Source organism: Rhipicephalus microplus, chromosome 6 (genome assembly GCF_043290135.1).
Source record: "Rhipicephalus microplus isolate Deutch F79 chromosome 6, USDA_Rmic, whole genome shotgun sequence".
Lineage (NCBI taxonomy): Eukaryota > Metazoa > Arthropoda > Arachnida > Ixodida > Ixodidae > Rhipicephalus > Rhipicephalus microplus.
Genome location: NC_134705.1, coordinates 90,131,402 through 90,157,053, shown reverse-complemented (window position 1 = coordinate 90,157,053; position 25,652 = coordinate 90,131,402). Strand labels below are relative to the sequence as shown.

The window sequence follows — 25,652 nt, the reverse complement described above, 5'->3', positions numbered from 1 at the left end:
GCATCACTCTGTGGCAGAATACTTGACTGCCACACAGAGGGCCCGAGTTGAAATCACACTCTATTCCGAGTATTTTTTCTATCATTTTATTTTTCCATGTCAATCGCTCATATGATCCCAAACGGCGACACCACTTCATGCAGTAAAAGGCACCTAAGAGTAGCGCTCTAACAAAATTGGAAGACGCTTCAGCTTCGCCTTCAATGATATGACGCAATGGCGTAATCGGGCCTCGTGTTCATTGCCTTCTCAATTGCTAGCCTGGCTTCAGTTCTCAGTGCATGCCTCAACTGTATTGTAATGAAAAAAATGTCTTCGCATGTAACCTTGGGCTCTTCAAACCATTCTGGAATGTCTACATAGTTTCCACAATGCCCTAGTTCTCTCTTTTGCGAATCAGCGAAGGGCCCACACCCCGTATCAGTAACGCAAAAACGCAAGCATACGCAGCTACTCGCTTTGTTCTGCTTTTGCTGATGCCTTCTCAGCACTTTGCATATGGTGGCTCTTTAGAACATCCACTCGTAGAACATTTCACGTTTCGATGCCTGGTGCATTAATACCCATGCAATATAACACGCATTAAGGAAAGTGAGATAAAAAAAAGGCACAGCTTTGCCGGGAAGGCGAAACAATGAACTCAATAGCAACAAGTAGGAAGGTCATGCGAAGAAGGGCAAGCAAATAGAAACGTGCCCCGCTTTTCTCACGCACAAATGACGCACTAAACGTACTCACGGGTACAGATGAATGGGAATAAGCGTCTCAGTTGTCACTTCGCTGCGACTTAAAAAGCGTACCCTTTTCGCAAACGGAGACTGCGCAGCGACCTTAGTGCACCCGGTAACTACAACAGAATCGTTCAGGTGAAAGCCCAAGGCGTATGATTCTCCCCACCACGGGATAAGTGTGTGCAACATCGCGACGATCTGGTGATGCGCACTCATTGCGCCATCTCGCTAGTAATGCTGAAAACACGATAGTTCCCCAAGATAGCCATCATCACAAGTAAGTCGTAGACATAAATAGCTTGCCGTTTCAACATTGAAGGCGGTGCTCCTTCGTGGCTCAGTGAATAACGACTCGCACTCACACGCGCGCCAGAGTCCTTTTCTGGATTAGATTTCTTTCTTGTTTCTTTTTCCAATATATATAGATATGTATACATATGACGGCAACGGCAAAACCCAGCCAAGGTGCCTATATAATTGCTATCACAATAAAAAAAAATTTGGGCAAGTTGGTGTTGGTTCGTGATAGCTTAGGGCAGTGAAAAACACAGCACACAAAAAAATACAGGACACAAGGTGACTGCATTGTTCCAAGTCCTCCTTTTTCTTCTGTGCTGTATTTATCGCACCCCCTATGTTATCATGATCGTTAGGGACTCTCCTCCTGCTACATAACATTGATAAATTGTTGTTTTCCCAAGAGGTTCCAAAAAATGGTGTTGCTCTGTGGTAAAATACCTGCTTGGCCCACAGAAGGCCTGGGTTCGAACAAAATACTTATTTTATTTGCACCCTTTTTTACTCTCTGGTCAGCGACAATGCTGATTTTTTGCCAACAACAAACGACACCAACACCACAGTTACAACGAAATGTGCTCATTAACACTATCATGTTAGAAAAGGGGCGAGGGTAAACTAAGCCTAATGAAACTGCCCACAAATAACTTATTTGTAATAACAACATTTATTAACATAAAGAAACACACAACACGCCCGAGTAGTGATGGGGAAGGGAAAAGAAAAACATGGCCACTGTACATCACAGGGCTAAAACAATGCGTGTCTTTGCGAGCTGCAAATATTTACACTAGTAACCGGCTGCTTCATCAAGGAAAAGAAATAAAATCGCAAACACCTACTCGAACTTGCAATAAAGAAAAGAAGAAAAATAAAGTACAAACATCTCCACACTTTTCTGAACAAATAACAGAACGCTATAACTGATCGTCACACACAGGTACCAGCCTTGTGTTGACATTTGGACAAGAAAATGGAACGTGACATTTCTATAAAAATATAACAAAAAAAGCTCATTGGGCCTCTGGTAAAAGGCTTAATAGAATTAGGCTATTCATTAAAGGCCTATTTCGCATAATCTTCAAATATTCCATGTTGTGAACAATATGTGAATCCGTTAATTATGAATATGTTCACACATTCACATATCGTTCATTGACCCTGATAGTTCTTACTTAAAAGCAGAGTAGTTCTTAAACTATGTAGACTATATTTATTACATATATGATACTTCCTTTCCTAAGTGCCAAAATGAGCACATCACAGGGTGAAAACAATACAACAGTAAACGAGGAACTGAAACATCAAATGCAAGCCTTCACACGGAAAGCACCGAATGAAACGCACATGGCTGGTTATTACGTTTCAGAGAACACGTATTTTTATATTAATTTGATAATGACGATAATTCGTAAAGTGCTGAATCGAAGTAATATCGAGCTTAAGTAGTATTATAATAGAAATAAAAGGAAAGATGAAATGAGCATTGCATTGATGGCTTTCAGCAACTGTGATGACACTACCTTCAAACAACGAGCACAATCTCGGGAGGCTGTAAGATGTTACATTCAAAGAGATCAGAAACTATTCGTAACAGCTGACAAAGTGTGATAAACAGAAAAAAAACAAATTATGGGTACTGTTTTCATGATTTTCACTTCAACAATGTACAGTCGAAAATGCGCCACGCTGTTACGTGCGTGTTGTTTTCTAACAAAAACGTTCCACAGTTTTCGTACACCACTAGTCGAAATGGGGAATGGAAGGCCATTCAATGCCTTTGGTGTTTCACAACAGGGCTTCTGTCGAAAGATTTTAATTCTACGATCGCAGCATAACCGGGGCTGAGAATAAATCTCATATACTAATCGTTAATTTGGCGATGAGGGACTTGTCGCGTTAGTTTGGAAAACGCTTCGGGTCCAGAAAGGTCCAGCCCTTCGAAACCCTCGTCTTACCGCCACTTCAATGTTCCTTCTTATTTTGCAGATCGCTCCTACGATCGCAGCAAAGCAAGAAGGTTGAAAGCAAGAACTATGAGCAAAAGGAAAAACACCTAAGTATCACAGAAAAAAGCAAACGGACAGGCAATGCAGAGACTACAGTTTGTTCACGTCTTCGTTCAGACGGCTGAGTGGCAATGTTTTTAAAGACGACGATGATGGCGGAGGATGCTGGCGATTGGCGAGAAGACGGTGAATTGAAGGATGGTAAGAGGACGAGGTGAGTCTTTGGTGCTGCTACGCCCGGACCAATTTTCCTGGCTCACTCAAAAGACGCAGGAGGGAGGATGGCGCATGAATGGCTGCGACTTTGAGAACCTGCATGAAAGGGCCGCACAACTGGGTCATATAGGCTGGAAACTAGCGTCACGTTTTGAAAACAGCTGAAATCTTATTGAAATAAAGCTGCAATCGACACACTTTATTTGCTAAGTCCAACATTCATTACCAAGACATAGTGGCATGAAGCGAGCACAGTCAGTGCAAAAGAAATAGTAAATGTGACTACCTGTCTCAGCCTCTCGTACTTATTTTTTTAGTAAAGATATGCACTTGAACTTGCCTAGCTTTCAGTTTTGATGGCTTCAATCATACAGTTTCATACCACAACACCTAGAGAGGAATCTGGCGCTGCGATCGTGTACCACCATGGGAATTATGGGAAGTACAGGCTTCGGATTGGATTGTGTTAGCTAGCGAACTATCTACAGACTTTTTTCTACAGATTCAGTTTCGTTTTTCACACAGGGCGGGTAGTGGGGTGCGGTGGAAAGCAGTGAAGCAGCGCCTTTGTTGTTCAAAGAGGCTCAAGACCACTAGGTCTCTTGATCTGCTGCAACGTTGGAGCTTTAGAACTTATATTTAAGTTTAAGCGAAGCGTCGTCTACTCACCGCTGCACACAGATGTAGCCTCCCATGCTAGTGCAGAATGTTACATCGAATTAACCTTTTTTCATAATCATTTCTTGCCAAAACTTATTAAAGTTGACTGCAAAACGATGGCAAAGCTAAGCAGATGCACCATCATGCTCCTCTGACTTGACTTCACAACAAAACCAAAGGTGCATTGGGGGCAGGCCACTTTGGACAGACACACCTGGCATTGCAGCAGACGATACGTTAGTGTTTCTTACCTTATACCATACTCTCATTTAAATGAATTAATAATGTTTACTTTCATGGCAAAAAGAAGCATCTTTGTTTTCAAGTGTTGTAAAAAAATAATTCATAGCCTCTTGGTGTCAAACTTGAAAAGCAATGGCAGAGTAATGCATACCCTGGTGGTTAAATTTCTCCATATTTCACTTCCATCTCATCGTCATGGAAACTTTCTTGCAATAAGCTTCATGTACAAAAGATTGAAGCAGGTAAACGTTTAAAATACCTTCGTATCAGTTTGTTTTGCACTCTAAAAAGAAACCTTGCAAAACTCACGAACGTGATCCATCCGAAGCAGATCTGAAGGCTGTACTTCCCATAATTCCCGTGGGGGTACAAGTGCCGCTGAAGGAGCCTGCGTAGACGCTAGCGCCAGATTCCCCTCTAAGCATTATTGTATGAAACTCTATGCCTTCAACGGTAAGTGGGACTAGATGAAGATGGCCTTAACAGTTTGACAGAAACATTTCTAGAGCCTGGTGACATCGAATTCACAGGAATATAGGCAGCCCTGTTCCACAAGTCGTGAATGCGATACAGTAAAACCTTGTTACAATGAAGTGGAATATAATGAACTGATGGATATAACGAACCAATTGTAATTCTCCTTGAAATTCCCATAGACGCCCATGTATTTAAAACCTCATTTTAGCGAAGCGAGAATTTCCCCATTATAGATATAACGAAACATTTCTCGTCCACAATGAGCATTTCCTGATCATTTTGGTATACGTCAATTCTCAATATATTATAGCACGAACGAATTACGTCTCATCACGGCCGCAGTAATTCAAAACTCGCGCCTCGCGCTTTCCGGGAATTGCTTGCCATCACGCGTGTGGGAGCGAGTCTCCCTGCTTCCCTTCTCTTCTTGAACTAATGCACTCGCCCGTGCAGCAACTCACGCGAGTGTGCGCGTCAGCCGGCCTCCCCTCTCCTGTAGAACTCTTTGACCGCCCGCCCATCTGACCTCATTCTCCCCTTCAGCTCTGAGCTGGGGCCTCGCGCGCCGCCGGGGCGGTGGAGATTGTGGCTTTCTTCTTTGTCGTACGCTGTGGAAGAGCAACACCACCTCATATCAGTTTCTGCCGCTAGACACGAGATGGACAACGGCCGCGGCAAACGTAAGCACAAATATAAAAAAATCGAGCAGAAGTCGGCAATGATGAAAGCCCTCAAGTCTGGCATCAAGAAAAAAAAAGTGGCTGAAGATTTTGGCGATGTGTGGGTGCCGTGGGCGACTAAACCCAGACGTTGTGGGTTGTGCCTGACTGCAACAGTTTCTGCATCGGTGTCGATGGTGACACAGTCAGATGCGGAAATTGTGCCCGCGGTGACAGGCGTGCATGACAACAGTGACGAATGTGTCGACACCCCTGAGCCTAATGTTGGCGAACCCGACGTACCGACGCCCGCGCGAGCGCTGAATGCGACAGACTTGCTGTGCTGCTTCTTTGGTGCTTAGGATGATGCCAGGACGGACTCTGCAGCTGAAAAAGCAGTCATCTGCGCGAGGGAGAGTCGGCAAAAGTCTATTGAGGACTATTCTTCTTCGAAATGATCTGTCAGCTGGTGTGCTGAATTTGGCGGAAATAAAGTGCATTGTTCTTTATTATTTTGGTAGCTTTTTTTCTTTTCGATGGCCGTTTTTCTTTGCGCGGACGGCAGCTGTGATATTCGGTGGCGAGTACATTTTCTCTTGCTGGCTAATTGTCAGTAGAAATAGATATTGGCTGTAACGAACTAATAGTTATAATGAAATAATACAAGGTTTGACTGTAGTTAAAACTCAATTTAATGAAATTGAGAGGACCCCCAAATCATTTAGTTAAAGAGGGAACTTCGTTGAATTGGGAAGCAAAATAGCCTATGGGCAACTATAGGGGGAATTCGAGTTTGTTCGTTCAATCGGAGTATTCGTAAAATCGGTTTTGGTTAAATTAAGTTTCAACTGTACGTCAAAGCATTACTTTGAGCATGTAGAGAATTAGTACAACAATCTGCAAGTGCAACATTTATGTTTGTACTCGTGTCCACTCACCCCTTTGTTCATCGAACAAGCTCAGTTAAACCTCATCATGGAAATGTCGTCTTGCACAACAGTGGCTTCATTGTATATATAGGACATTATAAGCACATATTTATAATATAACAACAGTGTAGACAAAGTTTCATTGTTTTCAGTAGCAACAATGCAACCTGCACAACTGGCTACTGCACAATGCATAAATTTTGAGTCTCGATGGAAAGGAGAACTAGCTTTGAAAAAAATAAAATAAGCGCTCCACAACTTCGTTAATACATAAACTTGTGGAAGGGCCACACCCCCAGTATAGCAGCCCAAAATCTTAAAAGAACAAAGAACAAATTCATCAGAGAGCAAGGATTGACAGAAACTCTAACCAATGGGTTCCAAGCGATGACACAAGCCAACTTACAAATTTTGAATAATTGTTAAAAGCTTTACAGTAGATGAACGGCAACCCAGATGACTCGATACAAAAATGTGTTGGCAAACCTATAAGCAGCAGTTGCCATGATATAAAGATGAGCAGTCTATCGCATGGGGTGTATGAACGATTGAATAAAGTTCTGAAAGAAAGGACGATGTTTCCTTTTGCGACAGCACGCGACCATCAAGGTATACTGTAGGTCATGGTGAGCTCCATGTTTGTAGTCTGCAAAATTGAAAAAGATGGCCCGATTCCCGTGTAAGAGCTGCTCCTCATTGCAACTGTGGAAAAAGAAACGTGGCCTTTATACTACACAAGTTTATACAGCCCCTTTGGTAATTCGTCATATCCCATTTTGTTGCATTGAGGTTTGGCTGCCTCACGCACTTATGAAATATATTCTAGTGTGCATATGCATTTCATACCGAGTGCGAATGCTTACTACACGTAGTACGTATGTATTCCATATGGAGTCCGTCCTGAGTCGACACGTCTGCATAGAGTCCGTAGATCTCAACAGAGTACATGTGATAACCGCACACTGCCAAGTCGTCAACACTCACCCGGCGACTAGATGGAAGTTGGCGACACCCTTGAAGGGGCAGGGGGACGGGGCACGCCTCCTCACTTGGAGGGGGGCTTGCCACCGGGCTTACTGCTCGGCTCTTCTTCGATCTTAATCTCGACGGGCGCTATGGGGTCCCGCCAGTAAGTGAACGAGCTGAACTCCTCGCAAGCTGAGAATGACTGCGCCCCACAGCGGCCCATCTCGAGGGTGCTGTGCAGCGGCGGAAAGACGTGGTCCACGACATCGCTCAGACAGTGGTACCTGGGCAACAAACACAGGGCACCCAGAAAGATTAATGAATCGATTTATTTCAAGTTCCTTTGAATATAAAAGCTGCACCTGGGTGCTTAAAAGGATGATTTAATTAAACGTAAGCGTGCGGTTCACTAGAAGCTAGAACTACAATAATGAAGAATAATGTTCAAGACGCAATGTTTCTCCTTATACAAACTTTAGGAAACAATACATCTTCAGAAAAATGTCTTGGTTATGGTTCAATTTTGAATTAATTGGGGGAAACGCCCAGTATATGCTTCAATAGCCACAATTTACTGATATCCTAGCTCAACACGTGAGTGTCGAGATTACATTGGTAAGCACAAAGTTTGAGAACTTAGACTCATGGAAACCTGGTTGTGCTGCCTGTTTAGGGAAATTCCCGTATTGTTAGCAACAAGGCAAATGATTATTTTACTTTTTCGCCTGTTTTGTTTTCCAGACAGGCCGCACAACCACAGTTTAATTCTGCGTACTTACACAGTTTCCCTATACTAAGAAGTTCATGCCCGCTGCTCCGGCACTAGGGAGCTGAGCGGCGATGCCTCCGATGTGTACTGTTCTCCAAGTGACAAATCAGAATTTGATTCATTGAATTTTATTAGTTCGTACCACGAGGACTAACTTACGAGATCAGACTTGTCGAACGATGGAAGAGCGACATCTCAAACAGTGAGACCATCCGGATTGTATCAAATGTGTCCCTAAGTGCTTGTTGTTAGGGAAAAAACAATTTTCCACCAGAAAAGTACTCTGGTGCACTTACTTTTGTATTTCTGCGGGCTATGTTTAATACAATGCATAAATTATATCTAAAAAAAGCCTCTAAGTGTATTTTTTTTAGACTTTTGCATCATGTTACTATGGATAAACCATGCGTATGTGACAAGAACGTTTTTGTCCCTTAACCGTTACACAAAAAGATTTTAGAAATTTTTTTTTCTCATATACTAGATTCGTCTTATGAATTTATTCCAGTAATAAAGGAATTACAGACATTTAGACTACATTTTGCAAAAAAATTTGACCCTCAAAGGGTTAAGCACCTCAGTTTCTAGCACCCTTGTCTGAGGTCCGCCAGCAGAGCTTGAGACAAGCAGCAAATATTTTAGGGGCAAAGCTCCTAAAGGCGTGGGTCTGTCTATTTTCTCTCTCTCTCTGTCTGTCTGCCTGTGTGTCTGTGTGTGTGTGCACGCGTGTGCGTGCGGGCACGTGCACACATGACCTTCTATAGTTCCACCTTTGCCAGCTGCCCACTACTTCGCCCTCGCAAATATCCCACAATGCCCCATCACTGATCCACCACTTCACCGACCATGAAGCAAATACTGTTGAGAAGTAGCCAATATGAAATGCAATATGGCTGCGCATTGTATCCAGGTGCGCGTTTAAGAACTATAAATTGTCACTCAGTGTCCAGCCCCTGTTTGTAGGTGACCACCTATAGTTCCACCTTTGCAAACTGCCCACTACTTTGTCCTTGCAAACATCCCACTATGCCCCATCACCGATCCACCACTTCAAGGACCATAAATTCATCGCCCATAATGTCATTATAATGAAGGGGGAACGGAAGTGACGTATAGCTACCACTTACGAATTTTAGAATTTCTTGTATAAATATTATGAGCCCACGTCTCATGCCAGTTCGTCCTTGATTATCTCACACAGATTGGGAGGAGGAGTGCGGACAGACGCAATGGTTAGGTTGCCTGGAATAAGGTCTTGGAGTTCCTCTCTGACAATTGTGCGGATAAGGACTCGCAATTCGTGCTCTCCAGTAAAGCGAGCGTCGCAGGAGGCGTGTGGAAGGCGCATGGAATGAAGCGCATCCAGGCGTTGGCATGTGGTGATGACGTCCCGGACTAGTTGGATTCTCGATAACGAGAGCATTGAAGGCCACAAAGTTGATACCTTTCAGTAGGTGTCGGATGCGATTGGCCTTCATCATGTCATTTTGTGCTCGGCAACAGAGAGCCAGAACATCTTCAATGTAGGACGTATATGATTCGTCGCCCCCCTGGATGCGGGTTGCGAGCTTCTGTTTCGCTACCGCAGAGCATCCTGCAGATGTGCCAAATATCGGACGGAGATGCCCCGTGAAGGCCAACCAATTGGAGAAGTCGCTCTCGTGGTTGTGGTACCAGGTTTTAGCGACGCCATTGAGGTAAAAAAGAACTTAGCGCAGTTTGTGCACCTCATCCCAATAATTACAAACACTTGTGCAGTTATAACTGTCCAGCCATTCTTCGACGTCTTCGCCGCGAAGGCCGGAAAATACCGGAGGGTCTCAGTGAGAGGTACTCACGGTGTAGTGAAGCCTAAGTAGCTGAGAAGGAGCGGTTGCAGCAGCGGACGCGGTGGGTTCTGCCATCGCTGTTGCTTGAGGGCACAACCGTCTACCAGACTGGAGCTCTAGGGGTGACGGGTAGAGCAGGAGAACGTGGGAACCAAAGCACGCTCCACCACTTATGAGACCACGTCCGATACGGCAGTAACCATGTTATATTATCAATCCATACGCACAAGCCAAAGGGGCCCAGCCCGCGTTACATATGATGATGATCACTACAATGGTTTGGTCCTACAGTTGAAGATGAAGTATATAGGCAGTGCTCACAATATACCGTATTTACTCGATTCTACCGCGCCCTCGATTGTAATGCGCACCCGATTTCCACAGCGAAAAAAAAAAAAAAAAAAACCTAAGACATCGATTGCAACGCGCACCCATTTTTCTCGCTGGCCCGCACGATCACACCACTAGAAAAAACTACTCCTTTCGGGAGCGTCTTCCATTTAAATATGAGGTACGGGCGAAGCTTGTACCCATCTGACGTGTGACAGAGCATTGCCGTCACTCTAGTTTTACCGTGGACCGATGTCAGCACGCGAACTTGCTTCGCCTCCTTCTTCTCGACGGTTGTGGTGCCAGGCATGTCGAAGTAAAGAGGCGTCTGATCGGCATTCCCGATTTGCCCAAGCAGGTAGTCGTTGTTGCGCGGCAAGTTTAGGAAGAACTTCTGATAACTGTGAAGCTTTTCATCGTACTCCTTCGCAAAAGTTTTCGCAAATGCATGTTCCCCTTTGGAGGGAAAAGCCTTTCCTCTTCATAAAGTTAGCTAGCCAGCACCTGCTCGCTTTAAACTGGCTCTGCATTAGACCTTTTTCCAAGACTAATTGCATAGCCCGCACTTGGAGCAGTTCTGTCGTCACGGGCCGCTGTGTCGCTCACTGTTCAAGCACATACTCGCCGAGCAGCTCTTTAATTTGCGGAAACCGACCCTGCTGTGGTCCACTGAAGCCTTTGCGTGAAGCTTCGCTGTCGACAATCTTCTGCGTTTGTTTCCGCCGACTCACACGCACGTTTCGGGAACTCCGAACGATTGCGATGCGGCCCGATTTCTGTCCATTTCTGCACACGCGATGACTTTTCTTTTAAAAGCAGCATCGTGGTGCACTCGGGTTTTTGGAGTCCGCCCTTCTACGCCATCGATGCTAATGCACTACTAGATGACGAACTCCTCAGCACACGTACGAAGTGCCGCACATGGGAAACACATAGGCAGAAATGGCCGACGCGCCATGCCGACGCACGTAGGGGGCGGCCATTTTGGATTTGCCGATGGCAATAGATTGACCGTAATTTTTTTGTTCGTACTCGATTCTAATGCGCATGCAATTTATGCACTCGCTTAACCGGAAAAAAGGTGCGCGTTAGATTAGAGTAATTACGGTATACAGCGTTTGTATGTATAACCCTCCAGCGCTTCGCCCCAGTCATCATCATTCACTCCGTGAATATGGAGTGATTTTTGTATTCCTATTTTGCCAGAATGCCTTTACTACGTACGGGTGTTGAATTTTTCAGATTTGTGGATGGCAGCAGAGTACTGCAACTACAGTGCCCCGCAAGTGGGCACTAGAGACACCGACAATCGTACAAGGCTGTGTACTCACGAGGACAAGAAGTTCTGCATGAGCTCCAGCTTGAGCTCTCCCTTGGGGTTGATGGTGAAGATGCGCGAGACGGGAATGCCCACCGCACGATACGCCAGCGTGTCCTGCCAAGAGACAAAAAATGTTCGAAGAATTGAGATCAAGATGGTATCTTTGAGACTGTGACTGCATTTCAGTGTTAAAGTGCATCGATTAGGACACGAGTTCAAGTATATGTTTTAGTCCCCCAAGAGATCGCTTTTTTTCAAACTACTGTAAGGTCTCAAGCAAGGGCCTCTACTCGATCAGGTGCCCCCTTCTCCTTTTTGAGAGATTTGAAATATGCGCCAGTGAGCAAGCTCCCCTCCTGTAATTTATTACTCTTATCTTTTTCCGACCTGTTGTGCGCCACAGAATATTGCAGCAGTGTTTCCGAGGAACACTTGTTCTGGCAGTCTTGAGACATGTGCACGATTTATTAGTAATTTCACAGTGTGGTTACTACTCAGGGCTGGGTTAAACAAGTTGTCACACATTTTCAAAACATTTGAGGAGCATCTTTCCTCCTAGGCATAACACACAAAATTTCACACGAGGATTCCCTATGGCTCAGCAAAAGCGGTGAATGCATGTGCATTCAATAAAACATTTATTTAGAAACATAGGTGTTCATTCTTCATAGAGGCTCTTCCAATGTCTTCTTGAAACTACTGTTTTGCTGATTAGTAATCACTCGACGATAAACTCCCCCCCACCCCCAACTTTCCAATGCATACTCACATTAATCTTGTTCCCGAATCCGGCGTAGAATGGGTTTCCCGTAACGTTGAACAACGTCTGGATGTCCCGCAGACAGCTGATCTTAAACTCCTCAGGCTTCTTCTCAATCACCTCCCTGAAAGTCAATTTACACATAAAAGGCTGTTGAAATAAGTGTATCTACAAACGCGACACATGTGACTTTATTGGACTGCACCCTCTACGAACTGGCAGGCTCCCTTCCATTAGTACTATTCCTCACTCACTGAGCTGACAAACCTATTCAGTGGACATTTATTTATTTCCTTTACTATGTATCAGTGGTTCTCAGCCATGGATGTTTTGGGGACCCTTTGACCCCTTGCAGTGAGAGAAGTGGGGGGGGGGGGGGAGGTGATAAACTTAACATGCAGCGTGAAATACCTTTCTCTCATTGGTCTGTCAAAGTGCCATGCCAATTCAATCTCGACAGCTTGGTGATAAGACGCGCAATTAGCAGCTACATTCAAATTATTTGCATTTTTTTTTACACAGAATTTTTTTATTCAATATTGGTACAGAAGGAGGTCTAGGAGCTACAAAACTGTCAGAGGGGCTTCCTATTATTCGTTTGTCAATATACATAAACTGGATATAATGGTAAATAGCAGTTAAAGAGTGAAAGAAAAGTGAGAACTTAACAAATCAGGGAATATATGAAAAGAAGAATAATGGAAAGAATATACAAAAGGTAACTGTTTACATTAAATGTAATTTACGAACAAAAAGTACAGAACTACGTGTGTGCTCTTCAAATATTCAAGCCTAGAAAAAGAATGCTCGTGCGCACTTGTTGCAGGAAACAGCAAAAAAAGCTTTACAGCCATATCATGGAAGAGGGAAAACATAAGTAAGCTCGCCACAATGCAAAGGTGTGCGTTGAAGCGTACCAAAAATCACAAGAGACCACTGTCACGAAACACAGCGTGCCTTCAAGAAACTTGCTAAGGGGGGTGAGGTGTGTGGGAAAGGGTCTTGCAGATCCCCGAAAATGCTTTCACAAACGCTGCTTGATATAGAGTTACTGACAAGAAATGATTCTCTCATATGGAGAGACCGATTTAAAATCGCTGCTAGCACACAAATTCAGAATTGACCATGAGCTTAATTACGTATTTCTCTACCGAGTATAAACTAACCTGCTACACACTGCAGCTTGTTAAAGAAGGCCTAGTTCAACAATCAACACACTAGTCACAGTGCCATAAACCCAGTACGAGAGTTGCTGCAATGACAGCCAATGAGAAGGTGCCTGTCGGCACGCCAAGACAACAAAATAGCCACGGGCATAGCCAGGTTCTTCGTACCAGTCCCCGGCATTTTCTTCTTTCTTAATAAAGGACTTGTCATGGCTGCTCTGCAGAGACGAAATGACAAAGCACGCTTACAACTGTACTCCTACTGTTGTCAGAAATTTCATCTAACAGCAGCGACTACTAACTTGAACTCTCCACAGATAGCCCAATGAGTCCATAATATTCGTTTTTGTGAGATACGATCTAGGAGAGACAGGGCAGTGTACTTCACGTACGTAATACGAACTAAGCTTAAAAAGGAATAGGTCGAATGGGGGTGAATTTATTCCTCGAATAACAGTCGCAATGCACCTATTTTTGGCAATCTGAACTCGCAAGCCGCCTGCACCGATATGCACTACAGTGAAACCTCGTTAAACCGCAGTTGGCCGGAGCTCGGAAAATCTACGTACTAAACGGTAGTACTGCTTAACTGAAATAGCGTCAGGTCGCTCACTTACCTGCCAAAAAAAGAAACTTTCAGGTAGTGCGATGAAAAAACAAAAAACGTGCAGTAATTTATTAAATTAGCGTGACAAAGTCTGCAATCTTCATTTGACGACGCGGCTGCCTTGCAGCAACGACAGCGGCTTCAGACCCACTTATGCTGTAAGCCAGCTTTTCCGCCAGCCCCCTCTTCTCGGCAAATACCCGCAGGACACTGACGCAATGCGCAGCTTCGGCCACTGTCGGACCTGGATCACCCGTGTTGTCGCGTTCCATGTCGTCCTCATCACTATCATTTGGCGACACTTCGACAACCGAGGCAACAATGGCTTTGTCGGACATGTCCGGAGTTGTCTGCACATCGCTGTCTGCGTCTCTGAAGTCAAGGAAGGAAATGCCTTCCGTAACGCCCTGCCACTCCAGCACTTCAGCTAGCAGAGTTTTGCAAGCTTCGTCTACGATGTCCGAAGTCTGGTCGATGGTGTCACTGGCGTCATCTGCGTCGCCCGCACACACACTGAAGCCAGCATGCTTGAAGCAATTTTGAACTGTCGTTGCTTCAACCTGCCGCCACGAGTATTCGAGCAGGTGAATCGCGCCAATCAGGTCGATGGAGAATAATTTGCCACATTCAATGGAGAGAAGAAATCTGCGCAGCACATTCTTCTTGTAGAGCTGTTTTACAGCTCGAATGATGCCTTGGTCCAAGGGCTGGGCAATTGCTGTTGTGTTTGGTGGCAGAAACGCCAACTTCACAGCCGTCAGGTTGTCCAGGGCGACGTGCGCCGAAGCGATGTCTAAAATAATAACAACTCTTCTGTTCTTAGCCATAAAACGATGATCAATGAGGCGCACGTACTCCTCAAAGAGTTTTGCCGTCATCCATGCTTTGGTGTTGCTGCGATAGATGACCCCTGATGGCAACCGGGTGCAATTGAAACATCTAGGCTTCGCCGACTTTCCAATCACAAGGAGCGTAGTTTTGTCGGTTCCAGTCATATTTACGCAAAACGCCACTTATATTCTGTCTTTTGAATGCTTGCTGCCGGTGCACGTCTCGCCTTTGAACGCGAGCGTTTTGTCTGGTAGCAGCTTAAAGAATAGTGCCGATTCATCCATATTAACGATGTCATCAGGTGTGTAGTCTTCCAAGATGTTCTTCAGCTGAGCATTTTGCCACTGCTTCGCGCCATCCACGTCAGCAGCAGCACCTTCTTCCGAAACAGTCCTCGTGGTAATGTCGTGCCTCACCTTAAATCTGGCCAGCCAGCCATTGTTGCACAGGAAGTTGTCATGGTTGAGCTGCGAGGCAAAAACCAGGGCCTTCTCCACGAACAGGGGTCCACTGATAGGCAGATTTTTTTGACCGTGTAGCTTTTAGCCACTTCACCAGCGCCTCCTCTACATCCGAAAACGCCGAACCGCGTAGCCGGCACCTCTTCGCAGTTGCAGCAGCACTGCCGAGCAACTTCTCTCTAGAATAATAAATTCCACACACCATGGTTAACGGCAGGTCCTTATCGCGTGCCAGCGCCGATTTTTTCATGCCACTTTCAATAGCACGAGTTATGTCCAATTTTTCCTCTATTTTCAGCACTCGATGCTTTTGTCCCAGCTTCGGCATGACGCAAGTACGAAGCATCACAAGCACACATACACAACACGTGAAAAACGACGCGAGAGCTGTACGGCACGGATGAACCAGAGGACACCTATGCACGGCGCCAAAGGAACAAAAAAAGCAAAGCAAGCGCACACCGTGTTTGCGTGTTTGTGCAAAGTGCCATCACGTGGACAACACTAAAAGCCTAGCCGGCCGAGTGCAAGAGATGGCGCTCACCAACACAGCCGTCATCATCATCAACACAAACAAGCGAGGCGTGTTTCGATCTCTGGGGCTTGCTGTTCTGTCGGGACGCCCAGTCGAGGACGACATGCCGCGGCGAGTGCGCAATGAAAATTGGAAAAACTACTTATTAACCGATACATACGCGATAAGCTGGTACGGCTTATACGGATACAAAATGCATTATGTTCAATGGCCGCCGAGTCGGGGATTTTACTTCACTACTTTCAAAACGAAACTATTGTTTACGCGGGTACGGTTTAACGAGGTGTCACTGTATATCAAATTGTCCTTGTCCTGTCTGAACAACATGCTAAGCAACCCAGAGAAGCACACGCACAAAAATGGGAAGCACGGCAAAAGAGGCCATGACAGAAACGATAGCTGACAACCAACACTTTTTTAAAATAAAACTAGAACAGATAAAAAAAAAAAGAAAACGCTCTGGCCATCAATTGGAAAGCCCCTACGCACCTCCATGACACGGTTACATTAGGTAGGCTTCCAAATAGCTTATCTACACTTTATGCAAGGCTAATGACAGCTGGGCCATTCACTTATCACCCCCTTTATGAACGAGAAAAAAAACTCGCTCCCGTTCTGTGCGCTCTTTCTCCGGATGATGTAACAGCTTGCACAACGTCCCAACCTCTTAAACTGTAGGACTATGCAACTACTTTTGTGAGGTATTTCAGCTTCTGAAAACGATGCCACGTAATGGTTTGAAAGCTGTCGAGGTCTGGCGCACTCACTTGTGGAAGGCGTTGATGAGCGAGGTGGGCGACAGCAGCAGCGGACCGTCGGGCAGCCAAAGGTCCCCCTGGCGCACGCTGCGCAGGTACTCGCGCGTCAGGTGCGCCTGGCCAATGGCACGCGCCGACAGATACAGGAACTGGTAACCGTTGGCGTGTATCTTGGTAAACAGCTTGGCCACCCCAGACTGGGCCCAGTCACGGCCCAGGATGGGCATGATGTGACCCAGCACGTCCGACCTGCAAAGGTAGCGAAAGCGTTGCGACATCCCTTTTTTACGGTTGCTGCATTTTCGTGTTCAAGTGCGCACGAAATATACAGAAAGCTCAGAGCTAAATGCAAGTTATACGTAAATTTCGGTGCAAGAGTCAAGTTTCATTGCACTTGTTCACAGCAACGACAGGAAGGCGGCATTATTTTTACAGTTTGTTGTTAGGGACGTGTGGGTTACATTGAGTGGCGGCTTATACGTGAGAAAATACAGTACATTGGAGAGAGTGCTTACTGCAGTTTTAACATAGACCCGAATGTGGTGTTTGGATTGCACACCCCAGGTGACCGCGCCCTCGAAATACAGTCGAGCCCACATATAACGGCCTTACTTAAAACGAACTTTCACTTAAAACGAACAATATCTGTGTGACCGTGAAAATATACATTGGTTCAATGGCTCAAAATCGCACTTGCAACGAACGTCTCCGAGCGCTGCTGATCGGTTACAGCGAACGGAGTCAGCAGTCTGCCGACTTCCCGGGAATCCAATTTCGACCACCAATCAGGCATCAGCGAGGTGCCCATACATTCTTATTGTTAAATTCCGACCCTGCCTCCGCGACCCTCTAGTTGCCGCTCTCTCCAACCCATGGAGGAAGGAAAGCTCCCTCCGTACTTTGTCCCCCCGCTACTCTGAGCACCCTGCATCGCCAGACGAGGCTCGTGTTTTCACACTGCCAACGATCTTTCGAAGACGGTCGGCCATCTACCCTGTTTTTGATCGATGGGACTGTCATTGGCGTCGGCGGCCTGGAGTGACCATACCATTTGCCAATATCGTCGGCCACCAACTGAATCCAATAGTCTGCATCTAGTGCACACGCGTACTCTACCCCATTTACTCTGGTAATTTGCGATTCCTTTCGTGTTTAGGACTTCTTTTCATTCACTTCGCACTCGACTCAGCATGCCTTCCGCGCACGTGCGAAAGCGCGAAAACGACTGTTAATTTGCCGGGAAGCTAATCGCGAAATATCGAAGTTCGTGAGGCCACGCGAACCCGATGGCGCAACAAAACGATTTTTTGACCACGGTCGCCGATTCTTCGAACACCGCCGTGCGCACTGATCCAGGCGGCCATGCTTTGACTTCTGCGCGCGCAGGCACTCTTTCCAAGTTTTTCTACATGCGAGTTTTGTGGACCTTTCAAGCAAGCTACCCAACCTGCCTCCTTCCCGTGTGTTTTGGTTTTCAAGGTCGCCCTCCCACCGCATTCTCCCCTCTCTTTATCTCAACTCCTTGCCCTTCTCTGGCAAGTCTGCTCTCTTCTCTTGATCACAACCCCTTCCCCCTTCTTCACAGCTCTGTGGCGCCCGCCACGCTGCCTCGAATTAGTTTCGTTTTCTGACTGCAAACGGGCCCAGAGCTGTTCCATGCGTTCTGGCATGTGTGTCGCGTGTGCGCGTCTTGCTCGCTCTTGGTGTGAGTGTGTGGTCATGATGGCCGACGAGAGGACTAGCACGCTTTTTCCTGCCGCTCAACAAAACGTCTAAAGTGTGACCGCTTGGCTTGAGCGTAATCTGCGCGTTAGGTGTCGCGTTGCGGAGCGCTTGCTCATAGCTGTTGACTACCTGGCAGCCAATTTGCCACTTCGGGCGTCCCGGTATTCAGCTGTGGAGATGGTGAATATTTCGTGTGCGGCGGTGACGGCTACATGCGCGCGAAACTTTTTTTGCGAGGCCGATTTCGTCGACGTCGGGCCCGATGCCAAGCCTGAAACTTCCGAACTGCGGCGGCGATTTGTTGCAGCGCGTCGTCGACTCCTACCTGGGAGACCGGGTGGGACATCTGCTGCGATGGTTTAATTACGGCCGATGATGATGCAGACACTGCGGAACCGTGCACGGATTGAAGCATTGTGAATGAAGTACGTGGCTAGAGTGATTTGTAGAAATCGGATTGCGAGAACGACGAAACTTTCGAGCCAGTGCCTCATGCAACTTATGCCATGGGCCTCGGCGAACGAGCACCTTGCCGTTTCAAGTGAACTCAAGACCGCCCACATCGCTTCTGCTCTTCGAAACACGTGTATTACGGACTTTTTGTGGCAAAAAAAATTTGTGTTTTCACTCGCAGCTTTTTTTTAAGCTGTGTTTTATTTACTACGAACTTTGGGATACAGCGAACAGATGCCGCATCACGCTCAGGTTCGTTATAAGCTGGCTCGACTGTAATGAAAACCCATCTTGAATGCCAAGATTTTGTGCACTGCAAGCCCTGGAAAACATTTAGGAGCTGCGAAAGCAAAAGACATCAATGTCTCACTGCTAACGCACCCTCAATTCAAATATGCGGTGTAAAATCAGTAAACCGAGAATGACACTAGGGATGGCATTCCAACAAGTGGACTTATTTTTGTCAGGGCAGCAATTCAGAGTTGCTATTCTGCAGAAAACTTGGATGCTGGATCACAAAACCCTGCAAACGGACTTCATTATCCACCATGAAGTGCCATTACCATTCGAAAGGGGAAACTGCAGCGAGGTTGGCCAGCAATCTTTGTCGACTGCATGCATCGAGCATCGAGCGCAGGCAAGCTCAGCCACACTCACTTCGTGATGGTGCCATCGATGTCCGAGATGACAATCTTGTCGTCGTGACGCCAAAGGTAGATGTGGCACATGCAGCGCGTCGTGCCCTGGTAGGCCGTGGTGACGCTGAACACAGCCTCGTTGCGCCCACTCTTCAGATTCAGGCTGGCCTGGAAAAAACAAAAGGAAGACCCCCTCGCTGTCAAACATATCCGATCAGGTCACTAGACTGTACGAGAACAAAGTCGCAGCAGCATCCCTCGCTCGCACTACAGTAAATAATTTATTTTCAAAAGGCTGAGTAATTTGGCAGGTTATTTAAAATTTTTGCTTGCGTGCCGAATATAAATGTAAACATCAAAAAGGTGGTGAAGAGGCCAATTTCGTACAGTTGCATACTTGATGGACAGCTTGTAAAAAACAAGACCAAATATTAAAAAAAAATAAAAAAATCATGGGATGAGTGCTATCGCGTGCTTTTCTTTCTTTTAGTGTCATTTATATTACGCTGTTCGTTAAGTACGCAACCAATATGCGACTAATAGGCATTATGTTGTGGAGAATTTTAAATTGATTGTATCATTTTTATTATGCTGTTTGTTAAATACGCAACCAATATGCGACTAATAGGCAGTATGTGGTAGAGGACTTTAAATTGATCTTGACCACAAGTGGTTATGTGCACCTATATTTTTTCACATGTACATTTTTTTTCCTTCTCCCTCCATTGAAATTCAACTGCAGTGCCTGGGAACCAAACCCACATCCTTGTGCTTAGCAGCATGTCACTACAGCCACTATGCGTTCTGCATGAAAGTTGAGGGGCAAAAAAAATATGACAACCTACCTATAAGTATTAAAATGTTCTCCAATGAGTACCGCACAAAGACGAAACGACAAAGAACTGATGACGGTGATAACTATGGGAACGAGGAGGTGATGCACGAAACACAAAAACAGAAAAAGACATGAGACGCAAGGGACTCACAATTTCGTCGGACGAGAGGCGAAGGGACTTCTTGAACTTGTCGCAGAAGAAGGGCCGCTTCTCCCTGGGCGCCTTGCGGTGCTCGGAACTCGCCCCGCCGTGTGCATCAGAGGTCTCCGCTTCGCTCGACGTCGACGCATACTGCTCCTCCTTGCACTCGGGCGACACTTCGCTGCAAGGCACACAAATCAACCAGTATTCCTTCTATCGCTGAAAAACATAAAACTTCGCAAAACAGGGCCGAGTCATTTGGCAGAAAAAAAACGAACAAAGCTCAAGCACCCCACAGCTCAGTAACTGAACACAAGTGCCAGTTTACAAAAAAACATGTAGTTACAATACGTTCGGCCTCAAGTTTTTAAATCTCTGAATGGAGGGACGAGAGAGCCGTGCAGGCAGATCCATTTGTACACTTCACTTATGATCTGGATTAATAAACTGCAGAGTAAAAAAGGTTAAGTTTTGTTTCTTACATTTTTTCGAGTGGCACAGTGGGTGGGGGATCTATAAGGATCACTTCGTCTCTGCAGGGAGCAACCGCAGGTTCGGACGTCTTCACGACGACGACGTCCAGGCCTTCGCTGCCATCGCTGACACCCAAGTTCTCGTCGCTATGCTGCAAGAACATAATCAACAATCAGAAAAACAAATAAACTACGCAGCATTTAAGAGCGGTACATCTAATAATGGGGCAAAAAAAAGAAAAAAAATCTATGCATTTGTAAACAATACAATAAAATGAAAATTACACCACACTACAAAATGGAATGCAAATGAGCGCATTGCAAACTTCAAAAAAAAAAAGCTATTCTGCATAACCAATCTGAGTTTTCGTTCTCACTGCAAAATATCTGAAAGGTAGGGAGTGCTGGCAGACTGTCTTGTCAGCTGCTATATAAGATATTGGGTGCTCCGTTCAGAAGAGCTTTTTATAGTTCAAAACCTTGGTTACTCGGACAAATTTCCACTTGGCCCGGCATTCAAACTGAGGAGGATCTACTGCTTCTTCAACTTCCTTTTTAGTACTTTTCATCCTTCCCTAAAACAGAAGAAAAAAACTTAAAAATTGTCACGATCCAAGCACTCCACAAAGGTGGCTAGGCAGCTAGCTAAGCTGACACGTGTGGACTCTGTGTTTACCACAAGCTGGGGTCTGTCAAAATGTCTTCTGTTCTATCTTTCCATTTTTCTACCCCCACATTTAAGAGATGCATGCTTCAGACTTCGTGTTTGGTGACATTGGCTTGAAAAATAAGGATTTTATGGGTAATAAGTTCATGCTGCGGCAGCTATCATCCCTACCCACACACTCAAAACTCATTATAACGAAGTTGCACCTTACATGAAAATAAGTTTGCTATATCTGAAAATTTGTTACAAATGTTTATTCCTAACATTATGACTATTGCAAGACTTCTCAATTTACTTTGTTATTTATTTATTTTTTTGAAAACACTGCCAATCCCGGAGGGATCATAGCAAGAGGGCATATATAGTAATTCAATACAAACTTGACAAAGTGTGATACAATGGCAACAATAAGTATTTACAAAAAGTGCAAAAAGATTATTCGCATGTGAATAAAGAAAAAAACGTTATAACTGATATTTCCTTACATACGTGTTCATTATACAGAGATTAGAGTGTACCTACTGACAAATCATGGAAGAGAAACTAGTACAAGCGCCCTTGGAATTGGTGTGTGCTAGCATTGCCTCTGCACTATAGTTTCTGTGCACCTGCAGACACTACCTTTACTAGGCTTGTGCGAATAGTGAATTTTACGTTCAAGGCGAATTCAAAGCAAATAGTGATTTTGGTTCAGTAATTTCGAATCAAATTCGGATAGTATATATGGCATATCATAAAGAAAAATGGGCATCTTTATCATGACCCAACTAACCTGGACAATATTTTTTTGTGCAGGTTAGACAAAGCCTGTGTGAATGTCATTCTTTTTTATTCAAACCACATGAAAACAACTTTGAATACTAGAAAGATTTCCCTTTCTAGAATGCAAGTAATAACATGTAATTTATATTACATTTTGAAATTTACTATTCACTCACATATAAGCTGGTATGACATTTAACATATAAACTAGTATAACAAGCTTCGCTTAGAAAATGATGAGTCAATGCGAGGGTAATCTGTTCATTTAACCAACACCACCTCAACTTTCAAGGCCGAAGGGTTCTCTGCATTCCGAGTGCTGGCGTCACCAATCAGCGGTGGCCATGACGGCAGGGAAAACCGGCTTTTCGGGCGAGCCGCTTTTAAAGATGGGGGCTAATCACGGATGAAAACAAACTCAGACATGTGGGCTAGTACAGTAACATCTCGATACAACGAATCTTAACGGACTGCTAAATATCATTCGTTATTTTCAAAAGTCGTTATAGTGAAAGTATTAAAAGTATGTGCAAAAATCGTAAAGACAAACACGCAAGTCACCTGCCTGTGTGTTATGCTCGAATAAGCACGAGAAAACAAATACGAAATATCACGGAACAAATGCACGTTTATTTGAGGAAGAGGCAGCCCGACTGTGGGCAGCTCGACTGCTGAAAGGCGAACTCTTCAGTGCACGCATCCTTCTTATGCACTGCGAAGCATCAGCGGTCAATGCCAATCCTTCAAGTTGGTTTGCGCACACTGTTTCACCATCCCCTTCACTCTCGTCGCCGTTTTCTCATCACGATAAATGGTATGGATCTTACTGGTCGTCAGCAAAGGCCACATGCATGCTTCATCAAGGCATGGTGCATAGCGTTTGAGGATTCATGGAGCATGCACGGGTATATCATCTATCGGCAACTTCAGCTCACTCACATCGCATTTTTCACTGTCGTAGCATTCCTTTCGTGCTGATTCCACATCTAGTCTTGAGCACTGAGCCACCAACAAAAAGACTAGAAAGCAGCTCGCAGGTCCAGCTGCCCGATGAAAACCAGGGCGACGGGGCGAAGCCCAATGCGAAAGACAAGTTCTAGGCAATGCTTATGATAATAGTGCTATCTCACATTTAAAAAGGGCAGGCATGATAGAAAAATATGCTAGCATTCTGATGACGATGATAGTGGCAGCTATGGAGCTGGGGATTGTTTTTACAGCCACGAGTAACTTTTTGAAACCATTATTCATTATTTTGAGGTTTTGTGAATATGTAAGGGGGATGAAATTCTATACGTTATTCTGAACATTCTGTATTCTGAAATTCGTAGTACTGAGATGTTTTCACATTAAATCAATGGACATTTAGAGGGACTTTTGAAAAAGTCGTTAATTTGAAAAATCTTTATACTGAGGTTCGCTATAACGAGATTTCACTGTAGACATTTGGACTCCCTACGTTTGTCTGAATATTGAGACAAGAGCCCAAACAAAGCTGCAAATTAACCACACTGATGTTATATTTTAGTGAAATATCAACTTTCAAAGAGGAAACGTTGAAGTCAGAAGGGTTCTGTTTTCAATTACGGAGGACAGGTAGTGTGGTGGCACAGCGTGCACCTCGGTTTGCTTCTAGGTGCCACACCAGGCATGTCAATCTCCGTCGGTCCCCCCTTTGCGATATTGTGAGGACGTCGTCAGTGCTGTACTGTGTGTGGCACATTGACCTCATCCCAAACAAGTGTTATGTCCTTCAATGCCGTAGATATTAGGGCTCGATATGCAAAAATCACTTTTTCAGATTCCCCCTTGGCGACGAGCTATGCAGGAATTGGCTGTGTGCAATTGCACGAGACAACCTTATTCCATTGCAGTACTCAAAGGCGAGTTGTCTTGCAGAATTTTCTTAAATTCCACAGCGCGCCTACACATACACAGCGTTTCAGCTTCAAATAGTACATATCATAGGTCGTGTTGCAGAAAGGTTGGGGATAAACAAGTATTTATTCATTTATTTTGTAGGTGTGCAATATGCACTTCGTGCCTGAAGACAAAACCCAAGAGGCTTCGTATGTTGACGAAGAAACGGGGCACATGGTGCCCACGCCATTGCTCAGTCTGTGCATTCTTCCAGGTATAATTCCATCCGAATTTCCGAGTTGCCCAGCTTACTTTTCCAAAGAGTGCACAAGAAGAGGGAGCTCGGACTAAAGTGAAAATGGCTGGAAACGGCAGCTATCCAGGCCTGGCCCTTGCAGAATCAGCGGAAACATCTTGTCGTGAACAAGAGGCAGGTACAGTCAGGAGACACCGTTTACGAGGTGTCTCCTGACGGGAAGAGTACCAGAGTCTTGGAAGAACGCTAACATCATCTTAATACATAAGAAAGGAGATGACAAGGACTTGAAGAATTACAGGCCGATCAGCTTGCTCTCTGTAGTATACAAGCTATTTACAAAGGTAATTGCTAACAGAGTAAAGAAAACATTAGAATTCAATCAACCAAAGGAACAAGCAGGATTTCGAACAGGCTACTCAACAATTGACCACATTCATACTATCAATCAGGTAATAGAGAAATGCTCAGAGTATAACCAACCACTATACATAGCCTTCATAGATTACGAGAAGGCGTTTGATTCAGTAGAAATATCAGCCGTCATGCAAACACTGCGGAATCAGGGCGTAGATGAAGTATATATAAACATTCTCGAAGAAATCTACAGGGGATCAACTGCTACCATAGTGCTTCATAAAGAAAGCAACAGAATACCAATCAAGAAGGGTGTAAGGCAGGGGGACACAATTTCCCCAATGCTATTTACCGCGTGCTTACAGGAGGTTTTCAGAAGCCTAGAATGGGAACAGTTAGGGATAAGAGTCAATGGAGAATACCTTAGTAGCCTGCGCTTCGCCGATGACATCGCATTGCTGAGTAACTCGGGGGACGAATTGCAACTCATGATTACGGAGTTAGACAAGGAGAGCAGAAAGGTGGGTCTTAAAATTAATCTGCAGAAAACGAAAGTAATGTACAACAACCTCGGCAAGGAGCAGCGCTTCGAGATAGGTAATAGTGCACTTGAAGCTGTAAAAGACTATGTCTACCTAGGGCAGGTAATAACCGCAGAGCCGAACCACGAGATTGAAGTAACTAGAAGAATAAGAATGGAGTGGAGCACATTCGGCAAGCACTCTCAAATTATGACAGGTAGATTGCCACTATCCCTCAAGAGGAAGGTATATAACAGCTGTATCTTGCCGGTACTTAGCTATGGAGCAGAAACCTGGAGACTTACAAAGAGGGCTCAGCTTAAATTGAGGACGACGCAGCGAGCGATGGAAAGAAAAATGGTAGGTGTAACCTTAAGAGACAAGAAGAGAGCAGAGTGGATTACGGAAC

General features: G+C 45.0%; 1 protein-coding gene across 5 annotated transcripts in view; it reads right to left on the bottom strand.

The window, feature by feature from the left end:
* Positions 1-3,119: 3,119 nt before the first annotated feature.
* The window catches only part of Lpin (phosphatidate phosphatase LPIN), a 162,799-nt gene continuing 140,266 nt past the window's right edge, over positions 3,120-25,652 (bottom strand). For all 5 annotated transcript variants that reach the window (XM_075866171.1, XM_075866169.1, XM_037418975.2 and 2 more), the window contains 8 exons: positions 20,830-20,972; positions 20,357-20,528; positions 19,390-19,538; positions 16,564-16,803; positions 12,206-12,320; positions 11,447-11,550; positions 7,206-7,471; positions 3,120-3,349 (listed from right to left, as the gene is read on the bottom strand). In XM_075866171.1, the coding sequence (XP_075722286.1) occupies positions 7,267-7,471; positions 11,447-11,550; positions 12,206-12,320; positions 16,564-16,803; positions 19,390-19,538; positions 20,357-20,528; positions 20,830-20,972 (1,128 nt within the window). In that variant the 3' untranslated portion in view covers positions 3,120-3,349; positions 7,206-7,266. The remainder of the gene's footprint in view (positions 3,350-7,205; positions 7,472-11,446; positions 11,551-12,205; positions 12,321-16,563; positions 16,804-19,389; positions 19,539-20,356; positions 20,529-20,829; positions 20,973-25,652) is intronic.